This window comes from Pogona vitticeps, chromosome 1, assembly GCF_051106095.1.
Source record: "Pogona vitticeps strain Pit_001003342236 chromosome 1, PviZW2.1, whole genome shotgun sequence".
Classification (NCBI taxonomy): domain Eukaryota; kingdom Metazoa; phylum Chordata; class Lepidosauria; order Squamata; family Agamidae; genus Pogona; species Pogona vitticeps.
This window is the reverse complement of record NC_135783.1, coordinates 76,447,525-76,467,972: the sequence shown is the minus strand read 5'-3', so window position 1 is coordinate 76,467,972 and position 20,448 is coordinate 76,447,525. Positions and strand designations below refer to the sequence as shown.

General features: G+C 42.5%; 1 protein-coding gene across 4 annotated transcripts in view; it reads left to right on the top strand.

The window, feature by feature from the left end:
- The window catches only part of GRM1 (glutamate metabotropic receptor 1), a 247,624-nt gene that overhangs the window by 178,881 nt on the left and 48,295 nt on the right, over positions 1-20,448 (top strand). For all 4 annotated transcript variants that reach the window (XM_020810631.3, XM_020810718.3, XM_072995650.2 and 1 more), the window contains exon 5: positions 17,359-17,605. In XM_020810631.3, the coding sequence (XP_020666290.3) occupies positions 17,359-17,605 (247 nt within the window). The remainder of the gene's footprint in view (positions 1-17,358; positions 17,606-20,448) is intronic.

Genomic DNA, 20,448 nt, shown 5'->3' with positions numbered 1-20,448 from the left:
AACTTTATGCAACTGTTTTGAAACCAGGATTCACCTGTGTTTACATAATGGCCCATAAGCACCACTAAGCACAAAACATAGCATGGAACACAGGGTTGAAGTCTGGGTTGAGCAAACTCCAGTCTGAGGATTTGAGCAAGCTCATCATCATAAGTTATGTGAGCAGGCATCCCAAAGGAAGAAGGGGAAGCCTTGGGAACAAGAAAATAATGAGCTATTTTCCTCTTTCTCACCCCACGGATAGTGGGATACTATCCTTATGCAGAAACTGAAGAACTGAATTAACCCTGTAACTTGTATGGGCATAGTGCTTCTTGGGGGAAAAAAGCTCCTTTCCCCATCTAGTGGCTCAGAACAGTGAGTTAAGTCCATTAGCTTAATCACAGTATGGGTTACAAGCTGCCATTCCAGATGGAGCTAACTTTGATGTCATATGTTTATGAGAAAGTTGTGCCATCGCTATCTAGAAGTGCTTTGTAATCTGGCCTTTCCATCTTTTATGCACGCTAGGAGATTCTTAGTCAGAAGGTACAGTGGCACAGGGCAAAAAGAAAACAAACACTACAATAAACTAATATGCCATTGGTAACTCTTTGTTACCAGCCAGCATCTTCCAGAATTATCATCTTTTGGGAGTTTTTAATGACTAACAGACAGTAGGATTTCATATATGGCTGTATCTGACTGTTGACAGATCGTGGCTATGTGGCCTCTGAACTGTTTGGCAGATGACTCAATACTTTTACGTACAGCAGGAATACACATTAATGTGTTTTTGTGTCTATCTCAATGCTGATAGCAGTTTTTGACTCCAGAAGGGTTCTAGCATTTTCTTATGATAGCACTCTGTGGGCTGAAGGCTCCTGCTAGGATTTTAGTTTAGTTGTCAGTGTTGCCTAGAGCAGGGAATCAGGAAGCTTTGCCTGGTGTTCTAGCTTGCCACTCCCACCAGCCCCACCCAACAGGGCCTTTCAATAACTGTGATGGTTGCAGTCCAAGAAACCCTGAGAACAGCAGGTTGCTGCTGTGTTCTTACTCATGAGTAAACCAGGAAAACCTTGCTTAGCAAACCCTATTTAGCCTGACCCACCATGTACCCAAAATGACCTGTCTGGACAGGCCTTTTGTTTGTCTTTTTAACTGCTATGCAGAAATAGGTGAATTTTGGAGAAGGAAACCTTTTGGAGTCCAGTGGGGAACAGTTAAATTTCCAATTTCTGTTCATAGTGATCTTGATCCAGGTTTGTGGCTTCTCAGTTCTGGATTATTGGGAGGGAGGAAGACCCGTGGGCAGGCTCTCCATCTGACTTTGAAAAGGAAAGCAAACAAAAGTTTCCGAAAGGAAGCTTTCCATCTGAGTAATGCACCAATGCATTCATGGTCAAACACACATTTTTAAAAAATCATCAGGCTCTCCACAGAGCCAAGGATGTGATTAATTTGCCACTATCCTGAATCTTGCACCACTTTTGTGATATTGGCAAAGGTTGTTGCAGACCAAATAGGACCATTTGAGGTTCGTATGCCATTGGATGTTTGAATTGCACCAAATGGCACACTCAACTTCCCCCCAATTCCATTTTGCTCACTCCAGCCAAGTTGTGTAGACAAGCCCTAAATGCATAGTATGGCAGTATGTGGCGGAATGCTCACATCACTCCTGTCCATCATATGGAGCTCATGTGCAGGAGCCTATGATCGGACAGGAGGGGCGGGGATAGAGTGACAGGTAGACAGCTAGAGAGAAAGGGATAGTGAGGATATTGAATTGAGAGAGGGAGGATATTGAATTGAGAGAGTTAAGACAGAGATTGGAAAGTTGGAGTGTTAAAGAGAATAGGAGTTAGAAGGAATAGTGAATAGATAGATAGTCAAAGAGCATTGCTGAAGTGGTTATTGTGAATAACTATATGCAAGCAACGTGTAATCAAACTCAAGTACTTTAATGTGAGATCTTAAACAGAAATAAAAGAACATCAGTAATTGACATCTGTGATTTACCAAATAAAAGATCAATAAACCTGTTGTATTGGCAGCATGCATCTGAGATACATATACAGTACAGTGGTGCCTCGCTTGACGATGTTAATTCATTCCAGCGAAATCGCAGTAGAGTGAAAACATTGTCAAGTGAAATTTAAAAACCATTGAAACGCATTGAAAACTGGTTCAATGCGTTCCAATGGGCTGAATACCTGCTCGTCCAGCAAAGATCCTCCATACAGCGGCCATTTTCGGTGCCTGTATAGCGAGGAATTGAACAATTTTTTGAAGATTTACAACACCTTCTAGAACTGACACCAAAGAAAGATGTTCTTCTCATTCTAGGGGACTGGAATGCCAAAGTAGGGAGTCAAGAGATAAAAGGAACAACAGGGAAGTTTGGCCTTGGAGTTCAAAATGAAGCAGGGCAAAGGCTAATAGAGTTTTGTCAAGAGAACAAGCTGGTCATCACAAACACTCTTTTCCAACAACACAAGAGGCGACTCTACACATGGAAATCACCAGATGGGCAATATCGAAATCAGATTGATTGTATTCTCTGCAGCCAAAGATGGAGAAGCTCTATACAGTCAGCAAAAACAAGACCTGGAGCAGATTGTGGCTCTGATCATCAGCTTCTCATAGCAAAACCCAAGCTCAAACTGAAGAAAGTAGGAAAAACCACTGGACTAATGAGGTATAATCTAAACCAAGTCCCTTATGAAAACACAGTGGAAGTGAAGAACAGATTTAAGGAACTCGATTTGGTGGACAGAGTGCCTGAAGAACTCTGGATAGAGGCTCGTAACATTGTACAGGAGGCAGCAACAAAAACCATCTCAAAGAAAAGGAAAAGCAAGAAAGCAAAGTGGCTGTCCAAGGAAGCCTTACAAATAGCAGAGAGGAGAAGGGAAACAAAATGCAGGGGAGATAGGGAAAGTTACAGAAAACTGAATGCAGACTTCCAAAGAATAGCAAGGAGAGACAAGAGAGCCTTCTTAAATGAACAATGCAAAGAAATAGAGGAAAATAACAGAAAAGGAAAAACCAGAGATCTGTTCAGGAAAATTGGAGATATCAGAGGAACCTTTGGTGCAAGGATGGACATCATAAAGGACAAAAATGGAAGGGACCTCACAGAAGCAGAAGACATCAAGAAGAGGTGGCAAGAATACACAGAGGAATTATATCAGAAAGATTTGGATATCCCGGACAACCCAGGCAATGTAGTTGCTGACCTACAGCCAGACATCCTGGAGAGTGAAGTCAAGTGGGCCTTAGAAAGCCTGGCTAACAACAAGGCCAGTGGAGGTGATGGCATTCCAGCTGAACTATTTAAAATCTTAAAAGATGATGCTGTTAAGGTGCTACATTCAATATGTCAGCAAGTTTGGAAAACTCAACAGTGGCCAGAGGACTGGAAAAGATCAGTCTACATCCCAATACCAAAGAAGGGAAGTGCCAAAGAATGCTCCAACTACCGCACAATTGCACTCATTTCACACGCTAGCAAGGTTATGCTCAAAATCCTACAAGGTAGGCTTCAGCAATATGTGGACCGAGAACTCCCAGATGTACAAGCAGGATTCCGAAGGGGCAGAGGAACTCGAGACCAAATTGCTAACATGCGCTGGATTATGGAGAAAGCCAGAGAGTTCCAGAAAAAATCTACTTCTGCTTCATTGATTATGCAAAAGCCTTTGACTGTGTGGACCACAGCAAACTATGGCAAGTCCTTAAAGAAATGGGAGTGCCTGACCACCTTATCCATCTCCTGAGAAACCTATATGTGGGACAGGAAGCAACAGTTAGAACTGGATATGGAACAACGGATTCGTTCAAAATTGGGAAAGGAGTACGACAAGGCTGTATATTGTCCCCCTGCTTATTTAACTTATATGCAGAGTACATCATGCGGAAGGCTGGACTGGAGGAATCCCAAGCTGGAATTAAGATTGCCGGAAGAAATATCAACAACCTCCGATATGCAGATGATACCACTCTGATGGCGGAAAGTGAGGAGGAACTTAAGAACCTTGTAATGAGGGTGAAAGAGGAGAGTGCAAAAAACGGTCTGAAACTCAACATCAAAAAAACTAAGATCATGGCCACTGGTCCCATCACCTCCTGGGAAATAGAAGGGGAAGATATGGAGGCAGTGACAGATTTTACTTTCTTGGGCTCCATGATCACTGCAGATGGAGACAGCAGCCCCAAAATTAAAAGACGCCTGCTTCTTGGGAGGAAAGCAATGACAAACCTTGACAGCATCTTAAAAAGCAGAGACATCACCTTGCCAACAAAAGTCCGAATAGTCAAAGCTATGGTTTTTCCTGTAGTGTTGTATGGAAGTGAGAGCTGGACCATAAAGAAAGCTGACCGCCGAAGAATTGATGCCTTTGAATTGTGGTGCTGGAGGAGACTCTTGAGAGTTCCCTGGACTGCAAAGAGAACAAACCTATCAATTCTAAAGGAAATCAACCCCGAGTGCTCATTGGAAGGACAGATCCTGAAGCTGAGGCTCCAGTACTTTGGCCATCTCATGAGAAGAGAAGACTTCTTGGAAAAGACTTTGATGTTGGGAAAGTGTGAAGGCAAGAGGAGAGGGGGACGACCGAGGATGAGATGGTTGGACAGTGTCATCGAAGCAACCAACATGAATTTGACACAACTCCGGGAGGCGGTGGAAGATAGGAGGGCCTGGTGTGCTCTGGTCCATGGGGTCACGAAGAGTCGGACACGACTAAACGACTGAACACATAGCGAGGAATCTGTCCTAGAAAACAGCGGGAGGCATTTTGAAAGCCGGTGGCCATTTTGAAACCCAACGATTAGCTGTTTGCTGATCATCGTAAAGCGGAAAAAACCAATCTAAACTTCAACATTAAGCGGATTCACCGTTATACAGAGTAATCGTCCAGCGGGGCATGACTGTATTTGGTATAGTGTGGACTAGAGCCACTGGTGGCAGCTTAAAAGAGTAAATGCACCCAGAAGGTGAGCCTGAGTGTTTGGGGAGAACAAAACAAGGGACACTGAGTGGATGTGACACATAGGATTTGAGGAAAGAGTCATAATGAGGCTGGAAACATTTTCCATTAGGTCGAATCACTTGTGAGGCAGAACCAGGAGTTTCCTTTTCACTTATTATCGCAAGAGCCAGGCGCTGTCAAATGCTGCACTACTCACCCAACAAGCTTGACCTCAATTGCTGAGTAGCTCTATTTGTAGGAGCTACATATGCTTCATCACACTAGCTGTGTTCACAATCAGAGCTCAGCATTTCACCAGTTCTAATATAGTCACCTGAAATTTAGGCAGGAGAAGTATTAAGATATTTTCTGTTTACTGATGGTGAAACATTCTAATTTTCACCTTGTTTGGAGCCCAGTAAGACTACAGCTGGTGTCAGCTGAAGTATTCCAAAGTGTTGAATGTTTTACTCTTCCTAATTTCCAACCATGAGCAAATAAAAAACTCCTCTTAAAATGGCTGAAGAGAACAATGTGCTCCCTCTTGTGGACTGAATATATATTGTCTCTCTTTTGTGAGTGTTTGAAAATATGAAATATGGGTTATCTGGATCTTTTTCAATATTGGGAGGTAAAAAGGTAAAACAAACTGACTTGGATTTGAAAGTACAGGTGATATATTTAATTCCTTAGGTTTAAAAATGTGCTAGTTAATTTGACTGCTTCTGTAAACAGAAACATTAGTGGACTACAATTTATTGAAGTAAATTTATGGAAGTATTACAAAAGTCAAAAACATGGCTGTTCCTCTCATAAGTCTCAATGCCCATAAATGGTACCTCCTGAAGAGCTATGACTCACAGGAAGCGCCGTACCTACTTTTAAAAAATTAACAACCGATGATGGCAGCACCTGAGATAAATAAATGGAAAGCCTGTGAAGAGACAAAAATCTAGAAGTCTGCAGATTTTATGTTTGTGGACATAATGTTGTCTCTGGAAAGGTTGGAGAATTCTGGGTGTTGTAGTCCAAAAACATGAAAGAGCATACCTCTATTGCCCACTCTAATGTAGGCTGAGATCTCAGTAAAACAAAAGGTATATCTGAAGGAGCTTCCACTGAAACCTAACCCTAAACATTTGCGCTGTTTTGCAGCACAGCAAAAAGTATACTGGCATCCTGTGCTGGTTGAAATTAAATGTTGAGACATGTCTCATAGCATCGCCATAAACATTCTTAATATAGTCTCAATGTATGGCTGTGTCGCATCCCAGTCGAGTGAACAGGATTTGAAAGGATCTCTAGAAAACAACAGGCAAGCTCTAGGTTTACTTACAAGGAGACAAGTGTATTGATTAAATTACACAGGCGCCCAATAGCTGGAACAGATGACAGCATTGCTCACAAAGCCAGTGCAAGAAGTCCGAATCCCCACTGGGTGGGGCGAACAACAACAACAATGTGTCATCAAGCCAATTCTCATTTATGGAGTCCCTTTTCAGGGTTTTCTCAGCAGAGAGAACTCAGACATGGTTTGCCCTTCCCTTCTTCTGGGGGCATCCTAGGACTGTGCAGCTTGCCCAAGGCCACACAGGCTGGCTCTACTTGCAGGAGGCACAGTGGAGAATCGAATATCCTTCCTCTGGCTCTGCAGCCAGATTACTTAAACCACTGAGCAACCTTTATACAGTTTTGCTGTTTACACCAACAAGTTACAGCTGGGTAATACATTATTACAGCATTGTATTCTGAAGAGTAATACAGGCCTGTGAACTACTCCGTGTTCAGCGTCCCACCATAATAAGCTCAGGTATGCATAGCTAAAGTACAAACAAGCTCATCCACAGCATTTGATAAGCACAGCTGTTGTCTCCAGCTTTCTTTGCTTCCCAAAGCCTCATTAGGGTAGCCTGACCATCTTTTGTTCTGGCTCCAAACCTTGATAACCCGGAAGCAGCTTTGCTTGGTCAAACAAAATGGAAGCCAATAGATCAAAATGGAAGACAAGCGGTTCCTTTAAATACCAGGCCCAACAATGGCAAATCAATGTTGCTTAATTTCATTCAGTTCTCACTCAATAAAAGCTCAATAATCATACAGTGGATCAGCAGATCCTGAAAAAAATATCTTTCTGAACAGTAGCTCTCAGAATCCTGCAGCATGCATAGCTGGAGAAATGAGTGAGTTGTGATTCAAAAAAGTAACTTTCTGAAGCTCTGTTTATAGGGGAATAAGAACACTTTGAATTAAAAGGAACCATCTCACAGTGTCATCTTGGATATGAAGTCTGCATCTTTTGAACTCGTTATAGCTTCAGGAACCCTTCAAGCTCTCAGATCTTTAATGTATTGTAAAAGTGCTGAAAAAGATCCTTGAAGGTTGTATGGAATACTTCCTCTCAGAACTATTGCTTCCAGAAAAACTAGGTTTATTGTATGCTGGCAAAAAATGGAACTTGACCTTGTACATAACAGAGGCCGTTGATTCTGTTTAGATCTTTAGTGTGCCATGCAGAAAGCTTCCCACAGAACATGTTATAATTACAACTAAATGCTCACTTAAAATATGTGGTACTTTGGTGAATTATTTGGAAATGCAACAGGATTTGCTATATATGGGGCTTCCTGCCTTTTGCCTTTTTTTTTTCCATAGCAAGCTAGGCTGGCTGTGAGAAATAGTCGGCAGACAGCAAACAATGGAAGCAGTTTTGGATAGCAACAAGATACATATAAATAACACAACCCCATATGAGTTATTTTCCATGCAATGAGCATCTCAGGATATAAGAGCATTTAAACTGTGTGAGATGTGTCTGTGCAATCTGCCCCAAAGCTGGCAGTGTCATTCACCCGTTTGCCCCAAGCCATATGGGTTCATATCAGATAAAATCTACACTCACGTTGTTGTTGCAGCTGCATGCAAACAGCCAACTGTGAAGAGTCAATAGAAAGTATGCTCTCCTACTCCCCTGTGGTCACTGGCACACTCTCTTTCTACTGCTGAGCTCAAGACTGAGAATATGTTTTGCTCTTCCTCAGTCACTGGGCGGAAAGCACAAGACTTCAGTGGAACATTTCTGTTTTATTTTCATCATCTAGAGGAGATATGGGTGCAATGAGAAGATACCACATCTTCATCCTAACAAGCTTACAATAGTAGAGATAGCACTAGTGGCAAAATGTGCCAGTGCACACTGCATATTTAGTAAAGCAAGTCGGGATGCATAATGAAATGGACCAGAGATACGCAACCCAGCAGTAATAGAACAGTATTCATTTCTTCCAGTCACAGGCCAGCTTTAGCTGAGGAAAGATTTTGGCTGTGCAAGCCAAGACTGAACAAAGTGTGGCCGTCCATACATTGTGCCACCAATCCTGGCATTCCTCCATTCCATTGGTTATACTGCTAGGGCCCATGGGAGTTGCACTGCAACAACATCTTAAAAGGGCAGACCTTGCTTTTCCGCATTGCCAATTTGAAGAGTGAAATAACATCAGTTCTTCAAGCAGCCCAGAAAGGAAGAAAGTTCATATTTTGCAATATCTGGATATTTCTATCAACAGTTAGATCAAAAAAAAAAAGCTCTGTAGAGAATCACCAAAGGTTGTACTGTAAGCAATAAGATCACTATCATCACTCCCCGAATCAGTAACACTGTGCAAGTAGATTTAGGTTAGTTGAATCAGTACAGCTGTGGCCGATGTTATTGGCTAAATTAATATTTCCAATTAATCTTCAAGTTCATTTTGTAAAAATGATTTTTACTTTTACATCAGTCTGATATAGATTCATGCAACTCGACCACCTGGTTTGATTGGTCTTATATTGTTTTGAAAAGTCTCTGCTGCCATGTGGTTGTACTTTAGAGCAGTGGTTCTTAACCTTGGGTTATTCAGGTGTTTTTGGACTGCAACTCCCAGAAGCCTTCACCACCAGCTGTGCTGGCTGGGGTTTCTGGGAGTTGCAGTTCAAAAACACCTGAGTAAGCCAAGGTTAAGAACCACCGCTTTAGAGCATAACATGAAGAGGACACCTATTCCATTGGGCAGTGCTTTGGTTGCACTGTGTGTATAAAGATGCTCGTATGTGAAGCCACACAGGAAAAAAATACCTTTAAAATATTCTTGGGGAAATACGGAAGCAACTATGGTGGTCACATCATTCCTTTGAAGTCCATGGATGAAACTTACATGCAAAGAAAAGAACTTTGCAGCAAAACAGCAACAGTTTTTATGTCAAAAGAGCAGTTGAAGGAAAATTGTCCATTTAATTTCCGAAGGCTGAGATCAACTTTGGGGTAAGCAGCAAACACCTTGCTTAAGGCACGTAAACAGAATCTAAGGGAGCAATTACATTAGTGAAATTCATCAACATACGCAGTGATGTTACTGAAACTGATTTTGGCAGTTATGTGGTATTTGAATCACTGTACACACTCCATACAGTCAACTTTTAATCTGGGGTTTTTCAAAGTTCTGTACCAGTGTCAGAGACTACACTCACAGTTTAAATTGTACAGTATTTATTTAAATTGTTGCACTTCCAAAACATCCATGGATTGCAATGTTTACCTAATTATGGAGCTCTGTGTCAGAAACTGAAATTTTGACCTACTGATTTTTCTTATATTACCACCCATTACATGATTTCCCCCTTTCTTTGGTTTAATATTTAAAAGTGGCATAGCGCTAAAATAATGCAGAAGAGCATGTGTGTGGGCAGATGAGCCTGCCAAATAGCTGACTGGCACACCATAGAAACTATGGAGGGGTTCCTTCCCAGTAGTGAGTGGCACACTGGCAGAGCAGCCAGCTATGGAGACCTGAATGCCACAGGAGCACTGAGTGGCAGACAGCACCGACGGGGATAAGGGCAAAGCTCTGTTTTAATTTTATTTAACATTCTTGCCATCTGATATAGCACTATACCAGATAGCAAGAAACAACAACAACACAGTGTCAGGGGCAAGTGGCTGTGAGATGCAGCCAGTGTGAGGGATCATTAAAAATTAAAGCCAACAGAGGCATTCACCTATGCCAAATCGATTTAAAGTACTGTAAATTGATATAAATGGCCCTCTGGTGGAAGAGTAAAATACGTAAATCTCTGATTAAGATACAACAATTCCATGTCAAAATAATCTGCACTTCCAAATGTGTTCTGTAGTCATCTTTTTAAAAATCAATGTAAAACATGCTAAACCCAATTCAAATATCATTGTTTTCCTAGTGTAACTGCACTCTAAGTGTATGGTTTCATCACAGTGTGCCATGCTTACAGACCCAAAAGATAAAATTCCCTAGTAATAATATTCTTTAATCTCTTTTTTTGTGTGCAGTCATTAAAATCCTATGCAGATGCATAATTGGTACATTTCTCTCTATATTTCTCACTATCTGGCTGATATATTTCCTGACCACTAGAAATGTAGCCAAAGAAATACAGAGATGTCATATGCAGTGGAAATAATACTATATTGCAAAGTTAGAATTCAATTTTACATAATGGACTCACCCCAATCCTAACAGAAGCCTCATATATCCTGTATTATGAAAGTGGTGAAGAGTTGCCTTGTGAATGATTAAAGAACAGAGCATTAAGTCTGGGTTTATATTTTCTAGCATACTGTGATAGAACACAGGGACCCCAGGGACACGAGGAGGCTTTGGGCATTGCACAGAAGCAGCAACAGCTAACACATGAGTCATTCATGCATTTATTTATTTATTTTTATACTTCTGATATGAATTGTATGTCTCATTTCCAGTGATAGGTGTTGACATTTCCTCCTCTCATCTTAGACTCTGGTCTTAGAGAGAGAAAGGAGATCTGGGAAAAGTTAACCGCATATGGCATTACTATCAGAGCCGAGACACCTTTTACAGATAAAAATAAAAGAACAGCAGATCAGGGAATTTGGAACAGAAAATCTGTGTGGTGGCATGTGCTTCCTTTTCTTCAGCAGTTGGAGATCCAAATGCATGTTTACTTTGCAAAGGGAAAGCAGCTGCTGGGCAATTTGAAGAAGAGAAAGAATGAACAAGGAGAGGTTTAAACAGACACACACACAGCATCTTGCTGCAAACAGCTCTTTCTAAGGCAGCAGTTCTTTGAAAAGAAAACTAAAGACCAGCATGCCATGTTACATGCACTTGTAAGCAATACTCCCCAAATCTTTCTAAATTTTCTGCTTCTTTGCACTATAGCACGTTTCACTTTTTACACAGATATAAACAGGGAGTCCAGAGGCAGTTCAAAGCTGCTCAACTTTTTGCTGCTATAAAAGACTTTTTGTTTATTTTGCGAGCCTAGCAAACTAGCATAGCCAGTGCATGGTGAATTGAACAGAACTGTGAGTAAAGACTTTGTCTCCGCGGCACTATTGGGATACCCAAGGCTTTTGGTCTTGGGTGATTTCAATGTGCACGCAGGGTCAGAGCCATCTGGGTCAGCTCTTGAGTTCTTGGAAACCATGGCTTCCTTGAACATGTCCCAACATGTCAACGGCCCCACCCACGTGGGTGGTCACACACTCGACCTGGTCTTTTCCTCCAGTTGGAGCGAGTGTGATCTGGTGGTGACGGACCTCACGTCAATCCCTTTGTCATGGTCAGACCACCACCTAATAAAGTGTTACCTCACAGTGGCTCTCCCCCCTCGCAGGGAGCAGGGACCTATTTCTATGGTCCGCCCTCGAAGGCTACTGGATCCGGCTGGATTCCAGGATGTCATGAGAGGGGTCACGGCGGACCTGGCTAGCGCTCCTGTCGACGCTCTGGTTGATAATTGGTCCACCTTCGTAACCAGGGCTATAGACACGATCGCACCTAAACGCCCTCTCCGTCGTAGAGCTCGTCCAGCGCCCTGGTTTAACCAGGAGCTTCGAGTGCTAAAGCGACATAGGAGAAGGCTAGAGTGTAGATGGAGGAAGAACCCGACGGATTATAATAGGATAGCTGTCAAGGTCGCAACTAACCTTTACCTGTCTAAGGTAAAGGCTGCTTGTCGAACTTACTTCGCTAACCGGATAAGCGAAGCGTCCAACCAGCAGGCGGAGTTATTCCGTATAGTGCGCGACCTATCCGGAACTGGTCTGGATGATAGGCCTCCCCTTAGTTTTTCACCTGACCAGTTTGCAGCCTTTTTTAAATCTAAAGTCGAGGCCATCCGACAGGACCTCTCTCCTTTTTTGAACACAGTAAGTCGAGCAGAGATGTCCAGCGCTCCGTCTTGCCTGGTAACCCTTGACTCCTTTCAACCTATCACACCTGATTCTGTGGCCAGAGTGCTTGACCGCTGTCGAGCCACCACCTCCTCCTTAGACCCTTGCCCGGCCTGGCTAATCAAAGCAGCCAGGCCGATAAAAACAGAATGGGCCACTGCAATAATAAATGGGTCTTTCCTTGAGGGCAGGTTTCCCTCTGCCCTCAAGGAGACACTCATTAGGCCCATAAGAAAGAAACCTAATTTGGCGGCAGACGAAATTGGCAACTATAGGCCCATCGCCAATATTTCTTTCATGAGCAAAATAGTCGAGAGGGTGGTGGCTGACCAGCTTCAGGCACATCTGGATGAAACAGATGCCCTGGATCCTTTTCAGTCGGGCTTCAGGCCGTGCCATGGTACAGAGATGGCATTGGTTGCCCTATACGATGACTTGTTGAGGGAGGCCGACAGTGGTAAAATTTCTTTGTTGGTCCTCCTCGACATCTCAGTGGCCTTCGATACCGTTGACCACAGTATCCTCCTGGGGAGGCTCTCTGAGTTGGGTATCGGTGGCTTAGCTCTGGCCTGGTTCCGTTCCTTCCTGGAGGACCGCCCCCAGAGAGTGCAGCTTGGGGAGAATATTTCGGCCCCGTGGAGTCTCAATTGTGGGGTTCCACAGGGGTCGATCATCTCCCCAATGCTGTTTAACATCTATATGAGGCCGCTGGGTGGGGTCATCAGGGGATGTGGAGCATCGTGTCATCGATATGCCGATGACACCCAGCTCTATATTTCCTTTTCACCAACTGCAGGTGATGCCGTCCTGTCCCTCCAGCACTGCCTGGGGGCCGTACAGCAGTGGATGCAGGAGAACGGGCTGAGGTTGAACCCGGACAAGACGGAAGTTCTGAGGGTGGGTCGCCCTCTGGATGGTGGCTTGGGAAACTCCCTCATGTTTGGGGGGGTGGCCCTGGCCGCGAAGAGTGGGGTCCGCAGCCTGGGGGTACACCTGGACCCAATGCTCACCATGGAAACGCAGGTGGCATCGGTAGTCCGCACCGCCTTTTTCCACCTTTGGCGGATTGCCCGGCTGCGACCTTATCTAGACACGGAGGCACTCACTACCTTAGTACTTGCGCTCGTAATTTCTAGATTAGACTACTGTAACGTGCTCTACGTGGGGCTTCCTTTGAAGCTGATGCAGAAACTTCAAGTGGTGCAGAGTGCGGCGGCCAGACTCCTTACTGGAGTGAGAAAATATCAGCATATCTCTCCTACTCTGGCCGCACTGCATTGGCTGCCCATCCGGTTCCGCATCGACTTCAAAGTGTTGATGCTTACATATAAAGCCCTAAACGGTTTAGGACCTCGATACTTGGCGGAACGTCTTCTCCCACCAAGAACTACCCGTGTCACTCGCGCGATCCAGGAAATGAGGCTGAGGAACCTAACGCCGAGGGAGGCCCGGAAGGAGAAGACAAGAAATCGGGCCTTCTCGGCGGTGGCTCCTCGCCTCTGGAACAACCTACCTCCTGAGATTCGCGCGGCTCCCTCGCTGGGCATTTTCAAGAACCAATTAAAAACATGGATGTTTAGGCAGGCCTTCCCATCAGATAATTCCTGACACCCCCTTTTCCCTTTTCTTTTACCTCTCCTTTAGTTATTTTGTTTAGTATTCCCGTTATGAAAAATTGTTTTTATATGTATATTCATTGTATGATTTTTTAATGTTGTTAGCCGCCTAGAGTGGTCCTGATACGACCAGATAGGCGGGATATAAATAAAATAAAATAAAATAAATAAAATAAATAAAGTAATGAATAATGTGAACAAGGCTGATTCAAATAGAAGCACCAGGCAGTACAACACTTGTAATCCATTTGATCTATGAGCAGCCAAAGGCCTGACAAAGTTACTTTGGGGGACCACAGGTTCCTCATGCTTCAGTTACATTGCATCTTGATTACTGCAATGTGCTTTACCAGGGGCAACCCTTGAAGATGATCCTGGGACTATAGTTGTGGCCATACTGGTCATGAAATTCTAGGAGATGCCTTATGTTGAGCCAGACTGCTGGTTCATCTAGTCTAACATAACAGCTTGCTATTTTTATAATTAAAAGAAGGAAAATTTTATCATCATCATCATACCTAGACTCTAGGCTAGTACTGCCTAGTATGATAGGTAGCACATTTCCAGGGTATCAAGCAGAGGTAGTTGTCAACCTTAAGTCCTCCAAATTTTTGGAACTTCAACTCAAAGAATTGCTGGCCATTGGCCATGCTGGCTGAGGCTTCTGGAAGTTCAAGTCTAAAGCTTCTGGAAGTCTAAATTTCTCCTTGGTCTTGTGTGTGCATGGTTAATGGAAATGCCACAGACTAAATGTGGGCTCTTTTTACAGGCAAATGCAGACAATGTGTTTGTTATTGAATTACCAAAAACAAACAAAAAACCCACAACAACAACACACCACAACTTTCAGCTTCAGAGATTTAGGGTATTCTGGATCTATATTCCAGTTGTGATTGTCTATATAATATATATGAGTTGCATTGATTACTCAATGTGATGTAGTGGATAGAGTAGTGGATCTGGTGTCCTGGATTTGAATTCCCACTTGGCCATGGAAGCTCACTGGAGGTGTGGAACTGGTAAAAAAGTACTCCTTAAATATCTCACTTACCTTAAAAACCCTATTAGGGTCACTATAAGTTGATTCCAACTTGATGGCATATAGCATAACTAGACAGATAGATAGATAGATAGATAGATAGATAGATAGATAGATAGATAGATAGATAGATAGATAGATAGATAGATAGATAGATAGATAGATAGATAGATAGATAGACAGACAGACAGACAGACAGACAGACAGACAGACAGACAGACAGACTGACAGACAGACAGACAGATAGATAGATAGACAGATAGATCATCTCTGTGTGTGTGCATGAGAGAAAGAGAGATCAGTGAATATTCCTGACCTATATATAACATTATGTTGAGAGTTTCATTTTATTTGTTAATTTTGGGGAAAATTTGAATCTTGAGCTCTGCTTTCAAATACTTGCAAGAGGAGAGAAATTTAGAAGCAGATATGGAACCAAGGGGACACAACCATTTAAGACCATGTCTCTTGAGACAGATCACACTAAAAAATAAACCAATCATCAGTCATGTTGTTTGCCCTTGTGCAGTTAACTCATATTTAGCAAAGAGCTGGTGCAGCTGGGAAGATGAGCTGGATTGGGGCCATTGTATCCATTAGGCAGGGGGAAATGCACAGCTTGGGAAGCAGATTTTGGAAGCAAGATTTCATAAAGATGTAATAAATTCTCAGTTAATTTAACAGTGTTGTGTTTTTACTTCCATGACTGGGTTGGGAAGATAGTGGTGAGATTTTCTTTCTTACGTGCCAAAATAGCATGGCTGGTTTGGGTTACTATGCTCCTCGACTTGGGAAAGCGAGCGCCTGTTGCCCTTCTGCCTCAGGCAGCAAAATTTGTTGGACTAACCCTGGAGGTATAAGGGAAAAGGCTCTAATCATCTGTGCCAAATTGTGATTTTTATCAATTCCCACCCCTGCCTTTTGTAATGGGGGGAAAAAAGCTCCCATCAGCTTCCATGGGAATTTCCCTCCCAACTTGAATATCAAGCGTGTGCAGGAATGTCTGATTCTGGTTGAGAGCATGATAAGAAGATAACCGATACTCACGCCCCCCCCACCTCAGTGCTTTGGTCCATATCCAGCTTGTGTGGATGTGCATGTGTGATTCAGTAGTCTTTTAAGAAAAATCAGCCCTGCAAATGCAAAATGCATGGCAAGCACTGGATCTAGTTTGCTCTCACCACTGCTAACCCAGACTGACCCAGCCCAGTCTTGCAAGTTCTGGATAGCTTTGCTGTTGGCTTCCAGCAGCTGCCAGTTGCAATGAAGCAGCTGAACCTGAGTTTCAGGCGTAAGCAGCCTACAGTCTGAGCCATGGGGAGATCCTCATCCCACCGCTAGACCATCCATGCAAAATCTGGCATCAGCTTTCATGCCACTGACTCATCTCCCTGTGGTGACACAGCTAGAAGGCAGAGGACTCTGGGCAGGCAAAAAGAATCTTGTGAAACAAGGCATAAGAACTGACCCTGCCATGACCAAAAAGATGTTCAGGTGTGTCCTAGGGGTTTAATTTTATTCTTTAAAATGGTCCAGCAAGCACTCAGGTGTGTTCACCTTTCCACCTCTTTCAGGAGAGAGTGGGATTTCTAATTTTCTCCTCTTTCCATTTCATCTGAGGTCTAGCTCTGTTAGGTTCCCACTTTAAACAGAAAAATGAGTGCCTTTATGTATTTATTTCTTTATGTGGTCTTATCTGTGCACATGCTATTTTACAAAGAATTAGATGAAATAGCTCACTCGAAGGCAAGAATGATCTGGAAGCAGACCTAATGAAGACAACAGCAGGAGGGGAGAGCAATGGAGGCGCAGGAACACGGAGGCACAATATGCAACGACTTCAGTCCCACAGACTTACTCTTGGTTGTCAAGGCAAAGTGTTGGGGCTGAAGAAGACTTCCAAAAATGGGTAGATCTTGCAGAGAGATCTCAAGGACGTAGGCCTGCTCTATCATTAGACAGAGAGAGACAGCTGTATCAAGAAACAGATTTGGGGGCACCTTGGAAGGGAAAGAAAAGTGTACATTTGTCTTATTGTTGTTGTTGTTTACTGCCATGCAATGAGAATGAGACTTGGGGGATTTTCTGCTTATGCACCATAATCATTGGGCTGACTCTGCATACTGTAGGTGGATTGGAGAAAGGGAAAATATTTGTTGCAGTGCTTCAGGCAGCAAATTGTCTTGGACTAGCCTTGAAAGAGACCTTCTGGAAGCAAATGCAGGCATAAGGATGTTGCTCATATTTAAAGGGCTTTGGATATTTTTATTCTCATATCAATGGCTGAAATCTAGTAGTTAGTTGCAGATAGGGTAGGGCCATTAGATCAATGGAACTTACAAGGGAGTTTATTCCCTAGGTTTTCACTGATTTAATGGCTCTACTTCAGTTATGATTCACCACAGGATTTCCCATGTAACTTTGTGTACATTGAAATTTGTTCCTATGTGCTGCCTTTAATTTACATTGTGTACATACAATTGTGTACAGTTACATTGTGTACATACAGTTCTCTATTGGTTACAGGCAATGAAAGCTTAGAAGAAAACTATGTCCAGGACAGTAAAATGGGATTTGTTATCAATGCCATCTATGCTATGGCCCATGGCCTGCAGAACATGCATCATGCCCTTTGTCCAGGACATGTTGGACTGTGTGATGCTATGAAGCCAATTGATGGAAGCAAACTCTTGGATTTTCTCCTGAATTCTTCATTCATTGGTGTCTCAGGAGAGGAGGTTCGAATTGATGAAAATGGAGATGCCCCTGGAAGGTATGGCACTGTTTTGTTTTGCTTTGTTCACTGAAGTGGTGATAACAAAATGGCTTATAAAACTTAGGCCAAATGATATTTGTACTTTTATTCTATATAGTATTCTATATAGCATCTGTACAGTGGAAAGAATTTGGTCATGTGCCACATCCATGTGCAGACAAACATCCTATTGGGTTCATCTTTCCTTTGTAATGCAAATTTGGATTCATAAGAAAGACATTGTTAAGCAGATGGGAACACAAGCTTTGTTTCCAGCCTGCTTTACAGCTGATTGTGAAGTGTTGACTCTTACATCATATTTTGTGGAAAACTGTGTTCCGTTTGAAGGACTGACAGAAATCAATTCTCCTTTGAACGCATCCTCAATTTGAAAGACTGTACAGTCCAAACCTGATTTAAAGAACCCGAAGGAAGTAAATGAGGGACCCAGAAGTTGCCAACCCACTGTGAGCACCCATACAACAGATACAACAGGCATCTAGTCACTGCCTTCTACACTCTAGGGAAATGCATTACAATTCTTATTTTAAAAAATTCTTAGTTTTTGATCAGTACATGCCTGTAAGCTAGCACACGCAATTCTAAATAAATTAATGTTCTCTTTTGTCTTTCTTTTGTAACCTCAGAGGGTTATGGCTATGAGGGGGTTATTTTAGATTGACTCATCATTATGGTAAGGTGGGTGGTAATGTTGGAAAGAAGTTGACTAGTTTGGTTGTGCCTCCTTTGGCCATCTGGGGCGTATCAAGCAATGAGCTTGTTTGTGTGTTTCTGCTTTTCAATCATAAAAAAAGATTCCCAGCATGACTTTCAAACTTAAACAAAACCGATGAAGCAATTATGAGATCTCATCCCCAATATAAATGTTTAATCACATGATCCAAAACCAGTTCAGACACCCAAGTTATACACCCACAAAGTGCCCCACCCCAGGAAAGTGCCCTTAAACAGCTGGCTTCGGGAAACCCAATTTCACTAAACTTGGACAGATTCTGAAGAGAGTCAGATGAAGCTGCCCTGCAGTTTTGGTGTCTCTAGGTGCCTGGGGGGGGGCATTTTATAGCCCAACAAATCAAAAATTGCTAAAAATTCATTGATTCGTATTTGTCAGGGTCATTAATTCATACAACTCAAAGCAAAGAATTAGTGATTTTTTCAAATGAATTTGGGAATTCATTTTTTTCAATTTGTGCCAATCTATAATGATAGTCTTCAGTAGGCCACACATTACTTGCTCTTATAATTGTAAGTAGAGATGGGGGTATTCGTATACAAATACCCCCACACGGGAGGACATAACCATCCACTCATTCATCCACTGCTGCCGTGGACTCTGCACTCTCTCCAATCGCTCCAGAGCTCACAGTTGACTAGCCACTCCTGGCAGAAGGAGGGAAGACAAGCCTCCCTGCCACGCTGATGAGTGGCTAGTTGACCCTCATTACATCCACCCGTGCAGGGGTATTCATATTCGTATACAAATCTCCACATCTCTAGTTGTAAAGTCTTGTGCAACTTTAAACAGCTCTTTTGAACTATCTGGGGCCTTGCTGTTCTGTTTTGCATTACTTGATCTGCAGAACCACCAAAGAATGCTATTCTTTCTCCAGAATTGTTTTGCCTAAAATGAAGACAAACCTGACAACTGATAATAAAACAAAGCAGATCTTGTTGCCCTCTGCCTTCCTTCATTTCAGTTTATACTGTCAGAGAGAGAGGAGCATGCCCTGTCTGTAATGAGACAGAGAATGCTGAAATTTAAAAACAGAATCTTGACTCTGAAGAAAGTATACGGAATCAAGTAAGAACCCAAAATAAATCTTGTCTGTTTGTATATACTTCTTTGTGGTGATGGTGGCAGCAGTGATGCAGAGTCAAAGCACTCTAGCAATATAAATGAACTACCAGAAAATACAACTTTCTGTAACTATACAGATTTATTGATTTTCAAAGAAATGCTGAACACAATATATGCTGTGTGAGAAAAGGAAGCTGTCTCTCCTGTGAGTGAACTACTGTACATTTGTGCAGTCTTGTGTCTGATATGCTCCCAGGGGACATAACTAGCTGAAGGTTCAGGATCTCATGTTTTCAGGAACCTTTAAGATATTATCAGAAAAAATATTTGTGTCCAACCTTAACTGATGAGAAAAATGACTGTAATGTGCTATTATTTCAGTACCATTGAAATAACGAGTCTTGTTTCCAATCAGAATGGGATGAGCAAGAGGTTTACAAAGGGCATTGAGGATCCTTTCCTTGTGAATCACGAGTCTTTAAGAGCAAATGTATATCACACTAAAGATCAACCTAGTTTAGTGCTGATGCCAACAGAGGTCAGCCCAGACATCTCTGAGAAGATCAAAAGAAAAGTAGAAGGATTAAGCTAAAGGTCTTCTTTTGTCTCAAATATATGGTACTCAAAAGTCTACACAGCAATACCTCATGAATTTCTGAAATTTGGTATTGAAGTTTTCTTAGCTGGTGCCTATCACCACAGCTTGTGGCAGTTAATTCCATTAAGCTGAAACAAAAGCAACAAAAATCTTTGGGCACCTTCAGAATAAATGAGTTTCATTTGGCCTAATCTTTTGTGCATTGCAGCCCACTTCATCTGAATGTATTGACTAGAACTTGCTAGCCTTGAAGGTTCCACAGGACTCTGTTGTTAACTAGCTAACACAGCTACCACCTGCTGAACTATTTCTGTAGGTTAAATGTGCTCTTCATGTGAACCATAAATAGCCCTTAGTCACAGATCATATCAAGCTAATCTAAAGTTCTTTTCCAAGAAGGAAGCTGGGTTCTGGAAATGAGGGGTGTTTTGTATATAACTGTGA